The sequence below is a fragment of the Culex quinquefasciatus genome, chromosome 3, assembly GCF_015732765.1.
Source record: "Culex quinquefasciatus strain JHB chromosome 3, VPISU_Cqui_1.0_pri_paternal, whole genome shotgun sequence".
Taxonomy (NCBI): domain Eukaryota; kingdom Metazoa; phylum Arthropoda; class Insecta; order Diptera; family Culicidae; genus Culex; species Culex quinquefasciatus.
The window spans coordinates 143,657,930-143,671,010 of NC_051863.1; the positions used below are offsets into that span (position 1 = coordinate 143,657,930).

Consider the following 13,081-nt stretch of genomic DNA (forward strand, 5'->3'; position numbering starts at 1 on the left):
AGCGAAGAGATTTGAAGTTATTTTTTTTTAATTTGTGGCAATTACTTCCGGGGGGCTACACATGGTGTAAATATGTGTTGGAAGAGCCTTGGCAGTAGGTTCATTCCGGTTGAACACCGTTTTAATGCATCGATTAATCAAACGATTTCGTCGGTTGCAGTGGGCCGATTTAGTCTGCCGATTAGTCGGTCGATGCCTGTGAGGAGGAGGAGGAGGAGGAGGAGGAGGAGGAGGAGGAGGAGGAGGAGGAGGAGGAGGAGGAGGAGGAGGAGGAGGAGGAGGAGGAGGAGGAGGAGGAGGAGGAGGAGGAGGAGGAGGAGGAGGAGGAGGATTAGTTAATTTAGTCGAATAGTAAGTTAGACAATGACAACATGATTCAAAATAATAATATTTATTGCACCCGTAGGTACTATGATAACAACAACAACTACGACGATGACAGAAATGTTGTTGTGGCGGGACGTACCTAATTGGCGCCAGCGACGACCGTCATGATGGCAACGGCTCGAAAAATCCCGAGAATCTGGTCTGAATTATGGAGGACGTGAAAAATCCCGGAAACTATTATGAAACTATTATGAAACGGCTATCCGTAACGAGTGCTACAAAAAATCCGAACAAACTTTTTTTTCCTACACCGGCTAAAAACAATGTAAATAAAAATAAAAAAAAAAAGTTTATTTCATTGCTTTCAATTTATACTATTTGGTTTATGCCGAAACCGCCCAAATGCACAAACATAAATACTATTTTCTATTCAATTCACAATGTCGTTCCAAGTTATATTCTATTTTTTTTAGTGTACAGCAAATACTTGTCGAGAAATTTAAGAAATATCTGTCAAATAATCCATTCATTATCAAGAATATGATCAAATTCTTGCAGTATTTAAAAATTAAATTTACAATTTTCCAAATACTAACTATTCGTGAAAACATCACCACCATATTTTTGAACCAACAATTTGACAAATCATTATTATTTCCCATAAAGTAATTTAATGTTTCTTTATGGTCACTAAATCATCCTCGTTCATCCGGGGCGGGTTCGATTCCCGCCTTATCCTCCTGACCTTCTATCGGATGGGGAAGTAAAACGTCGGTCCATTTGCGTAAAAGAGGTTTTGGGTGACTCACCACACATAACCTTCACCCGGGGGTCGTTAATGTGGATTACTTTGCTTTGCTCGTGTTTGGTCGGTTCGATTCGGTGTGCGTTTGTTCAAGCATGTATGTTCGAATTTTTTGCAAATATTTACTTTGATTCAGTCTTTCCACAGCCGGCTGTCTAAGTCTGAATCAGTTTTAATCCAACAAAATATATAATTAAACAATTAATTTTCTCTGTAGCAGCATGATAATATGCTAGTTCCGCGATTATAAAAAAAAACTTCCTAAATTAATCAGCTAAAAATTAAATCAAACTAACATTGTCTCGACAGCAACATCAGATGATTGCCTTGAGAATAAATTTGAACACCTTAAAATTAAATTGACAATTATCAAACGGGAATTGTCTCTACAGTAGCATCCGATTGCTTGCCTTGAGAATAAAACTATAACCCTCAAACACATTATGCCATTGGTCGCAACGCTTGCTTAGAGTGTATCCTAGACCTTATACCTTCCCAAAAACCGTCGCGAAACTTACTTGAGGATACCGTGGAGATTTTCCCTTAATACTCTGAAAAAAGTGGAGCATCAACACTTCCCGTCTTCCATATCCCTTTCCTTGTCCCTGATGCGCGGTGGAGATGGGAGCGGCCGGCAATGGACGGCTGTCATGGTGGTGAGAATCTGGTTCAGGTGGAATTGGTTCTATTCCCAATTATCAATCCTTGGCAACTTGGGCTTAGACAATCATCACATCACATGGCGAAATCCAATCTGCAATCCGCTAAAATCACCGTCTCCTAGCAAAGCGAAGTGAAGCGAAATCAGGAGGAAATCCATTTTTTTTTTCGTGGAAACTTAACGCGTAGCCTTATGTGTGGGACAAACTTGCCTTGCGTTTTTCTCAGCTTGCTGTTTTTGCATATGGGACATTTATGCGAACAGGGGCAGCAAGCACTTTAAAATATATATTAGGGTGACAAGTAAAATAAAAACTTTGTAAATGCCCTGGCTGGCAGTAATTTTGAGTTTTGACCCAGAAGGAGGGTAACCGTATAAATTAGAGCAACACATGTCTCATGGTGAGAAACATTGGAAAGTGATAAACATTGAATAAAGAAGTTGATTAGCGAAAAAATTGTGCACTGTATTCCGCCGGGGAATTGAACCCCGTTCTATCTCATACCGTGAGAACGCATCACCGATCTGCCAACGGAACCAAACCACCGTGCTGAGAGGCGACCTCTTAGAACGTGATCTGTTTCTACTGGGTAATCGTATGACATTTGTTCCATGTCTCCGACGCAACCATAACACCAATTCTTTCGCTCTTCTATTATGTCAATTTCTCTCTCTTTCCAGTGGCTCTCCGAGATCCTTGTGTTCCTTGTGTAAGAAATCCCTGGCTGGATTTCTTAGGTCAAAATAAGAATCTGTACGAATTTTGAGCCATATCGGTAAAGGTTTAGGGGTCGCTGTTTAGCATTGAAGTTTTTATTGTAAATATTGTCTGGAGAAAAACATCGCTTCAGGATTCTGCTAGCAGATAGCGTTGGTCTGGCCTAAATTTGTCCAAGTATGAGATTCTGGTAGGAAATTCCATTCTTAATAACTTTGTCGGAGGTTGCAAGAAGACCCAAGTTGATCCTGAACCTTAACCGATTTGGCTCAAAATTGGCACAGATATTTATTTTTACCTAAGAAATCGAGCCAGGGGGTATCCCTGGATGTCCTTTTCTATTGTCACCCTAATAGACATCCCCCAAACTTGTAGGGATACTTGTATGACTGAACAAACGATGTAAAATCGTGTTTTATAATACACAACTATTGGATGGAGGAGGATTATTTCAAATAAAAAAAAACTAAATTAAAAATGTGTAAGCAAAAAGCTATTTTAATAAATTTGATTTAAATTAAATTATCAGGAATGCCATAAAATGTCTGCACTCATTTAATTGGTTTGATATTTCAATTGTAATTAATATGGAAAGATATTTAAGCTTTTTCAAACCAATTAATTGTGTCCGACTCTCCATCATACACAAAAACGCTACAATATATTTTTCAAAATCACATACATAGTCCTTCTGCTCCAGTCTCCGTCGTACCAACGAAACCAGACACCCAACCGTTGCGCTGTAGTCGCTTCTCGGTTCACCTTAAAGTCATTGTGCTCTCTGCCTTCCAGCAGGTCGGAAACACATTTAATCCTTTAATTTAAATATCGTGAAAAGGAAAACACTTCTCCCCCGTCTCCGACTTTATTCTATTCCACAATAAAGAGGATAATAATCCCCCGACGTGCCATTCTGAAAAAGGCACATTTCAGCTAGCTGAGGGGCATCGTTATAAGTGCTGTTCCACACTGGCACAGATCCTGGGGTTCGGAGTTGACTCGCAGCAGAGTGCAGTCTTAATATCAATTTCAGCAGCAGCAACAGCTACACCAACTTACCCGTGGCAGAAAGGGCAGCACCTCTCGCAGCGTACTCCGATAGAAGTGGGTCTTCTGCGTGGGATCCTTCATGTTGATGACGTCCAGAAACTGGAGCGCTTGGACCGCAGGATCGCTGCAGGAGAAATGGGGGGAGGAAGTTGCATTAGCGCTAGAAGCAGGAAAGGTGAGTCAACGGGAAAAGTGCAATTCTCTGTAAAAATTGTGAATTCTTGTTAATGCAAAAATCATCATCACGTAGTTCGATTACAGATTTTGCTGAGTATCCAGAGAATTCGCCACCTTTCTACGAAAAATATTGTCTTGCTCTTTAGAAGAACCGGCAAGCAGTTCCATGCCCGCCCACCCAGACCTCTTACCTGAAGTATTTGATGAGTGTCAGCAGCTGGGCCGTGGGCCGGGCTACGGGGGACTTTTTCAGCAACCGAGTGACCGCCTCCTGCAGCGGGATCGGTATCCGGGGCAGCATATTGTGCACGGCTTCGTCGAGCTATACAGGTGAATGGGACGTAGAAATGGTGATTACGAGATTAGTTTATAAAGGTTGTTGCTGTCGTTGCTTGCGTGAATAAGTAGGTTGAAAATGACTTCAGTACTTATTATTTAACTTGAGTCATTCAAATTTTCAATTATGACGATTTTTAGAGAATTTTGTAATGCTTCTTCATTCGTTTAAATTATCAATTAATTTAATTTACCAACACAAGGTTGGTGATCAAATTGAATTCAGTATTTTAATTGAATGTTCTGTAGACCATCATTTGATTCAGTAACACAACATTCACTATGAATCCAACAGTTGTTCCGCCTAATGAGGCCACTCGTTGCTAGGATCGTTTCTACATAGCTCTTTCACTTTTTCCCTCAGGATGACTACCAGAGCAAAGCAAAAACTGCTGACATTAAGCGGTATTCATTACCCACATATAAAGCACCACGTTGATTGTGCATTTGAATGCGAGAATGGCACGAATAAAGCTTCCTCTCTCTCGTTGACATCCGAGGTAAATCAGTCCGGCCATTTGTCAGCCGGCATCATACAGCTCCTCCCGCCACCCCTAAGCTAACGACGCTGGATTCGTACGTAATCCTTGCAAATCAACGCGCAGAAGTGAATTCCCGGGTCGGAGATTTCGCCGACTACGTGAGGAATATTATGTGGAAAGGAGTAGCAAAAACAGTACGTTCGTTACAGTTACCTTTTATGAATTTCATTTTCACCTATGGTTTTACCGGATTTTGTTTGTTCAAGAACTCCGCTGGGAAATATGCTGGGATCAAGCTCATTTGGAACTGGTCGTTAACTTTAAGCAAATTACAATGGTCGTATAATAGTAGTTTATGCAACAAGTTGCAAAAAGAGGATTTTTTCAGCACGAGTTGTACATTTATCCAACGAGGTTCACCGAGTTGGATAAATACGACGAGTGCTGAAAAAATCAAGTTTTGCAACGAATTCCATACAACATTTTTTGCAATTTCGAAAAACACCCATTGAGTGAAATTTTAAGTCGAATTTTCATGTATTTTGTCAATAAATCGTTTAAATCAAAAAAATGTTGAAAAGTGTTACTTTTCGAAACAAGTGCTGAAAAGTTCAACTTTTCAGCACCCATTTCAGTGCTGAAAAGTAGAACTTTTCAGCATTTATTTTGAAAAGTGTTGCTATTCGATTCTGTTATTTTTGGTACAGAAAAGTAGGCTATTTCGTCGTTCAAGAATGACAGGAAAAGTAAGTAGTTTCACGACGGAATTGCAAAAAGTTACATTTCTAGAGTTTTAGTTGAAAAGGTCCTATTAACATATGATACACAATAGCTTATATGACCTTTTTAAAAAGAAAACTCTAGATTTTCTCTAGATTGTATTTTTGGTAATATTCAGGGACTACCCTATAGAATTATTACACAGACAAATATTTTTTATCAAAAATCCCGTATTTCACAATTTGTCGGTGATCGGAATTTTAGATATTTTTTAGTATTACAGTGTTATATCAAATTCCCTTGAAAATATGGGAAATTTTCTACCAATTTTGTCAAGGTCATTAATGTTACGCTAAAATGATGTCTCAAAGCGAATGCCTTCATTAAAAGTCGAGAAATTCAAAGTTTTTTTTTTAATATTGATATACTGCCTCTGATAGCAAAAATGTCACATATGCATTATGAACATTTTTGAGTTATTGATGCAGTTTTTTTCAAAAACGTTTGATCTTTCAGAAAAGCCTATAGGCATAGACATCCAGTACTTTGTTCAAGAAATCAGGAGGAAATCTAGTTTCTCCGTGAAAACTTAACACGTAGCCTTATGTGTAGAACAAACTTCCTTGTGTTGTTCTCAGCTTGCTGTTTTTGCATATGGGACATTTATGCAAACATGGGCAGTATACTCCCTAAGAGAATTTGTAAAATCGTTAAAATTTCTCTAAGTCGAGATACCAAATATTGCTAAACTGCCCCTGATCGCATAAATGTCCCATATGCATTTACATCGATATCGAGTTATTGATGCAGTTTGGTTCAAAATTGTTTGCTCTTTCAAAAGAGCCTATAACATCCAGTACTTTGTTCTAGAAATCAGGAGGAAATCCAGTTTTTTCGTGAAAACTTAACATGTAGCCTTATGTATGGGACAAACTTCAAATGCGTTTTTCTCAGCTTGCTGTTTTTGCATATGGGACATTTATGCGAACATGGGCAGTAAATATGATTTAAAACGTGGGAAAATGCATTTAAAATTGTTTTCAGTTGATAAGATATCTGTTTCCTTAATATTTTTTGCCCCCTGATTTATCGCTGCAATTTTGAAGGGGGGGAGAGGGGGGGACATAAACTATGAAAAATATTTGCAGCGGCCTTAGTTTAAAAAAATATAATGGGAACTAGCACCAAATACTTTGACTAACGAGTTAAGAAGTAATATAGTATTTAAAAAAAAATCTGTGTTTATATTTAGTTAACTTTGTTGATAAGCTTTAAAAAACACTTACAAATTAAAATTAAAATTGTTAAAAAGTCACAATTTTGCCTGAAATTCGTTAAAACTAATAATAAAATATTATCGATACATATTCTAATTTAAACTGAATTTGAAGCACGAATCTAAAGTTTTCCCATTTTTTTTTTTTGTTTTTTACTTTTTTTTATGAATTCGATAATTTTTTTGAAATATATTTAAAAAGAACCCATAGTATTTATTGTTAACAAACTTATTTTACCTTTTCTTAAAGGAAAATTGTCCAAAGAATCCGAAATGCATTCCGTTTTCCGATTCGAAATCATGTTCATTGAGGAAATCATGACACTTTGAGAATATTAAAACAATGCTATTCATCAACATTCATCAAGTACCACTTTGAACACTTCTCTACCGTAGTCAGTATGATTCCATAGCATTCATTCGTATTTTATTTGAACTCTTCATTTTGCGGAAAAATCTCAAACCTATCAAAGTCACCCCGTTTTACGAAACTTTAAATACTAGAAAAATCAGCTTGTCTGAAAATTTAAATTCAAGGTTATTTATTGAAATATGAAATATTGAAAAACGGAAATCAAACTTGCTTTCTTGTTGGGCAACAAAATTTACGATTTTATGGAATGAATTAAACAGTTACAATTTTGGTAAGCTTTGAAGAAAATTGGTGTTATGATAATTGAAAACAAGTTAAGGGGTTAATTCCCGCCAAGATAAAAATTGAGGGTTTTTTACGTTTTTTTTGATGAATAAAATCAGTGAAAATTCAATTGGTACCATTAAATTTCGCAAAGAGTAAAGTGTATGATGAATTATTTCAATTTGTTTAATGGTATTCGAGAAATTACAGTTTGAGGCAAAAATTTTAGGGAGCACTGGATTTACCAAGGGCGTAAGAGGGTTAAGTATGAAAAATGGAAGCCTGTTACTGAAATAATGTTAATTTATCGTATAATTAAAAAAAAAAACAATTTGTGGTTCAATGAAAACATTTTTTACCGAAGTCAATTCAAATAATAAATGAAACCATAAAAAATATTTCAAAATTACTTTTAATCATATAAAACGTGCCTCAGGAGTGCAAACATCTTAAAAAACTCGATCAAAATATATGAAAACTTTAAGTTGTGGTTTAATAAACCGAGCCTCGTATCCCAGTGGTAACGCTTTCGCCTAGTAAGCGGTAGATCGGGGTTCAAATCCCGGCTCGGACCAACACAACTGGTGATCTTTTTCCCTTCTGATTTCGATTGCTTAGTAAAGGGAAGGTAGTGTATCGTCACAAACTGGACCTTATCAAGACATCTTAGGAAGACAACCTATGGAATTTTAACATTAACCTTAACATGTTAACATTAAGTTGATAATAAACTGTCACTGAATCCGCTTTGTAAATGCCAGCCCCGATACTCTTCACGGGTTTTCCCCTCAGGAACAGGGAAAGATTAACTTTTTTTTAAATAAAATAATGTTAAAGTAATTAAATTCAATGTTTATCTAATAATTCGATATCTGAAACCAGTAGAAGATATTTGTCATGAAAAACATAATTTCTGCATGTTTTTTTTAACTCTGTATGTCAATTTTAATCCCAACCATATTCTTTCAAACTGAATAACAGATGAATTCCTGTCCTAACACTTTGATTAAAAATATTTTTGTAACCCCGGGAAATTGAACGCTTTTACCCAAGCCAAATTGATTTCCATAGGAATTTGCATAGAAAAACTAAATTCTTCAGTTATGACCATTGGCCATGGCCATTTTAAAGATAATTTTTCGTGGCTTTAGAAAATTATTTGATTTTGTTTTACAATCCTTCGTTAAAGTTCGAATGAGATACACATTTTTAAACGCAAAAAAAAGTTCGAATCATCAAAGAAAATCAAACATATCTGATTCCCGCGTCGTCGATACCTACCATTTCCGTTTGTTTGATGTACGCAGGCGGTGAATTTCCGGACTGTATCAACGGTCTCCCGTGGTTGAAGATGGCACATATCACCATTCCAAGGGAGAACATATCGCTCAGTATGCTGCAGTTGGCGTTAATTTGATTCTCGGGAGCTTTATAGGGAGAATAGAAAACAAGGTGATCAGTGCAACAGTGGATTCAATAGAATTTCATTTGTTTTTCAACAGAAAATGTCCAACTCACCCATGTAGTCCAGGTTCGGTTGCACCATCTTGGACGTTCGCGTCGACCAGGGCTGGCAGGGCACTGGATCCGTAGAGTCCTGCTCGTTGACCCGTTCGGTAAACTCGAATCCGGCCAGCTTCCAGGTGCCCTTCTTGGTGATCAGAATCGACGAGGGACACACGTTCCGGTGTATCACTTGGCCGGAGTAGTGCAGGAACGAGAGGGCTTCCGTGATCTGTAAAATTGAGTGCAATTTACAATTAAATCTAAGCTCTTTCAAATAAACCAGATGACATCTTAATCAGCTAATTGGTTCGAAAGTTCACCAAGTTGAAATCAAAGACTCGTCAGAATCTTCCACTCGAAGAAGTTTGCGGCAACAAAGCACGACCAAGAAAATTAATTTGATGGGTTTAAACTTCCTTCCCTTCGGTAGAACGTCGCCAGCCGAGAACAAGATTAATGAGCATTTCAACCAGGTTCGTACCACCAGCGGAGCATCACACACATACACGATGCATGAAGGATGCCACACAACCCCACCCACCAGCCCCGCCAATTCAGCTGATTGATGTTTACTTGTTGATGCTTTTCTGCACCGGTAAGCACCCCGTCGTCTTCGTCGTCGCAGAAGGAACAGTGGGTGGGAAAACTTTACAACTTGCCACCCATCATCCTTCGCACAGAGGCACTTCCGAGGAGCACAAAGTTCAATCGGCGACAATTTCTTCTCCCATTTCCCGTCCTTTCTAAATGGCTTATAAAGTTTACGCGCTTCGGTTTTCCGTTTCTTCAACCCTGTCAGGACGTAAAGGTTTCTTAGAAAGTTTAGTTTAGATTTTGACAATAGGACTTCTAAACAAATTATTTTTTTTGTATACTTTCTAAAATTTCCTTCAAGTAATCAGGGGGCAAAAAAAAATTATTAAAAATTCTAATTTTCACTAGAAAACGTATAAAATTGAAAAATATGTACAAAACATTGTGTAACGTTTATTTAAGCTGTTTTATTCAAATATTGGTTTATTAATCTGTTAACAAATCTTTTCATTCATTCATTCATTGAAATTTTGCAAATTTTCGACATCGACAATTTCATTGTAATTTTTATTTGTATGAAACATTGTCCATCGATTCTTTAAAACCAACCTCGAGAAGGAATTTTCTGACCAATTTGGGGTCGTGATAGTTACAAACAACCCCTTATGTTTATATCCAATTTTTTTTTTGTAATTTTCTGCTCTACAACTTTGTAGAACATTGTTACATTCTTATACATAATCCTGCAAAGTTACAAAAACACGAATTCTTAAATTAAAAAAAAAAAATGTTTTAAATGATAAAACTACCCTTGTGGGTTTTTACAGTTGAGTAACGGGTTGAAGCATTATTTTAGAAACATTTTGTTTATTTTTTTTCATAGAAAAAGAAGAATAGTTTTTTTTTCGGAATTCTGAGTACGCCATCAAATCGGGAGTCCAATTTACATAAAAATCTCTTTGACTCCTAATTTCCAAATCATCACCATTTCAGGCTGCAAATTATTAAAAAAAACCGCTCCCCTCCGTCACGAGATATCGAAAAATCGAGCTTAGATTCGTGATCAGGGACAACAATTTCCTCTTAGGACAAAGTTTCATGCAAATCGAAAAGGGGTTAGGGCAACTTTTTTCGGTTTCGTGTGAATTGGCGGAGAATTACCCAAATTATGATAAGGACCATTCAGAAAAAAATAGTCACATCCCAAAAAAATACCAATTTTTTGCCTTTCTTAGGGATGAAAGGTTTAAGGTTTGCGTTTGAAAAAAAAAACGCTTTACTTAGAAATCTTTGAAAATTGGTGCACGGGTTAGGATTCGTCTCAGAATAAAATCCTATTACTAATTTGTAGGTTTCGATGCGATGCACTCTTTCGATTGTATTTTGGCCCGAAACCCGGAACCCAAAGCCTGTTAATTAGAGCTCTTTTCCGAAATATTTGATCCATGTCTGTATCCGCTTTTAACAATTTGTGCCTTCCATCATCGCAAAACTGCTCGTCAAACGCACAATTTTTATAATTATTATTTGTAGCCGTGACGTCGGAGACGAGATTTTTTTTGGATTCACAATTTAGGACTGGTTAAAGTGGTCAACATTATTCTTAAGAGATATTTTTTGCACTTTTTACAAATAACACTTTAAAATTCAAAGAATTAAATTTCAAACAAAAAGCCATTCGAAAACATTCGCCATAAACTGCTTTTTATTTTTTTTGATGTTTTGCTTTTATACAGAATTATACACTGAACATCAATTCGAAGTACCGGCTCGTTCCGGCTTGAAAGACCGACAAGTCGTCAAGTCGAAGCTTTAACGTCGGATTTACTTCATCATTTTTTAAGAAAGGCTCTATTTCACCTCTTGGTGATATTGAACCGGGTTTTAAATAAATTTTTATCACAAAAACTTGATTTTGATAAACTTTTCCTCCTTAGATTTTGAGATGTGTTTCAGTGAATTGAAAAAATAGTGTTTTTTGGAAAGTTTCAAAAAAGTAATCAAAAAAGACAAAGAGAAAAAGATAGACAAACTCAAGACACTGATATTGGTGAACACAAATTAGGCAAGACAATTTTGCAACAAAAATATTTTTTCAACAAAAAATATGTTTTGGAGCTTAGAAAAATAGTCTATCGCCTAATAAAATGATTCAATTAATCGGCTTCTTATCGAAAACAGATAAAATAAAAAGGTTTATACTGCCCACCATTAAAAAAACGACTAATATCCACAGCAAAAAATCCGATGGTAAAATCGCATGCAAAAGCATGCACATCACCTTCGTCAAAATAAACACTTAATATTACACACTGCATGTACAATTTTTGCCAAAACAAAAAAAAAGTTGCAACCGACGGGATTCAAACCCAGCACCAACAGTAAGGACTGGCGCCTTAGCCCACTCGGCCATCAGACCGATGAAGAATGGAAAGGATAAACGCATAGATCAGCTTGACATTTTGGTCAAGTAGGTTTCCCATACTGATGGGCTACATACTTCAGGGTGTAAAATTACATTAAATTGCATAAAATAATGCAATATTTATTTTACACCCAGGTCTTTTACACGCAGCTGGATTACTACTTTTTTAGCTGTGTCCGCTTTTGTCAAAAACGAGTTATTAGCACCAGGTGGTAGAGGATGTTCCAACGCATCTCCTGGTATTTGAATTTCACTGAAGTAGTATTTCGACTTGGCTACCGATGCGAAAAACCAAACGGCTAATATGCCACTCTTATGGGAAATTGCCTTGACGGAGATTTATTGACAAACACTAAAACGCGTTTTTCTCGGAATACTTGATTGGGCATAATAGCCGAATTTTCAATTATTCAACTATTGGGAGTTTAGGTGTTAAGGAGGAGGATTTCTGGAATGTATAAAAGTGAAAAATATAAGAAAATCACAAAGATTAATCTGATTTATTATCTGCTTAAGATCAAATTCAGTTGTGTTGATCTCGACACCGTCCGAACAATAACCTTTTTTTTTGTTTGTCAATCATTACGAAATCTTGGAAGACGATACAGCTGCTGTCCACTGTATCAGAAGTATATGGTTTTGTTTTTGAAACTAAATGTACCAGAATTGAAAAAAAAAATCATCAATTATTCAGATGAAACTGGCTCACAATATAAAAATCGGTTTAATATGATCAATCTTTCAAACCGTAAGACAGATTTTGGGGTTTTTGCTGAATGGCACTATTTCGCTACCGCACATGGCAAAAGCTCTAGAACCCATGAGAATTATTTCATCTATTACAGTCAGCTCTACATTTGTTAATAAAAGAAGAAATAAAAGAAATAATGTGATAAAGTGGGAAGAAATGAGGAATTAGGAAAAATATGAAAATTGTATTGTAAAAACTCTGTAGCATTTGCAAATAAATATGAAAAGTTAAAATTTTACTTAATATGGTTAAATCCCAAGTAACATTTTTTCCCAGGAGTTCTACAAGAGCTCTTCAAGATAGCTACAGCATAGCAGTTTGGACCGCGGTAGGATAAAACTCTCTTCAAGTACTCTTCCAAACTCCTGAAGAAGTTTTGAAGAGAATTTTATCCTACCGCGGTCCAAACTGCTATGCTGTAGCTATCTTGAAGAGCTCTTGTAGAACTCCTGGAAAAAAATGTTACTTGGGATGACACTGAGATCAGGAAAAACTAGAACAGTGCAATAAAAATTACTCAATAAATATTCCTTAAATAAAAAATAGATTGTTCAAGGTATTGATTATCTCAAAATCGTATAAAATTATAAAAATTATTCATCTTACAGAACACCAGGTAGTAATTGTTGATCAGCACGACTGAGTGCTTCTAGCAGATGCGGCGAGTGTAGCTGAT

General features: G+C 36.5%; 1 protein-coding gene across 16 annotated transcripts in view; it reads right to left on the minus strand.

Moving 5' to 3' along the window:
- The window catches only part of LOC6038221 (SCY1-like protein 2), a 160,702-nt gene that overhangs the window by 64,102 nt on the left and 83,519 nt on the right, over positions 1-13,081 (minus strand). For all 16 annotated transcript variants that reach the window (XR_005278399.1, XR_005278396.1, XR_005278398.1 and 13 more), the window contains exons 5-8: positions 8,708-8,924; positions 8,471-8,616; positions 3,930-4,060; positions 3,571-3,685 (exon numbers count right to left, since the gene is read on the minus strand). Coding sequence is in view for 12 of the 16 variants with exons in the window: in XM_038262274.1 (XP_038118202.1) it covers positions 3,571-3,685; positions 3,930-4,060; positions 8,471-8,616; positions 8,708-8,924 (609 nt within the window). In the remaining 4 variants the exon portion in view is untranslated. The remainder of the gene's footprint in view (positions 1-3,570; positions 3,686-3,929; positions 4,061-8,470; positions 8,617-8,707; positions 8,925-13,081) is intronic.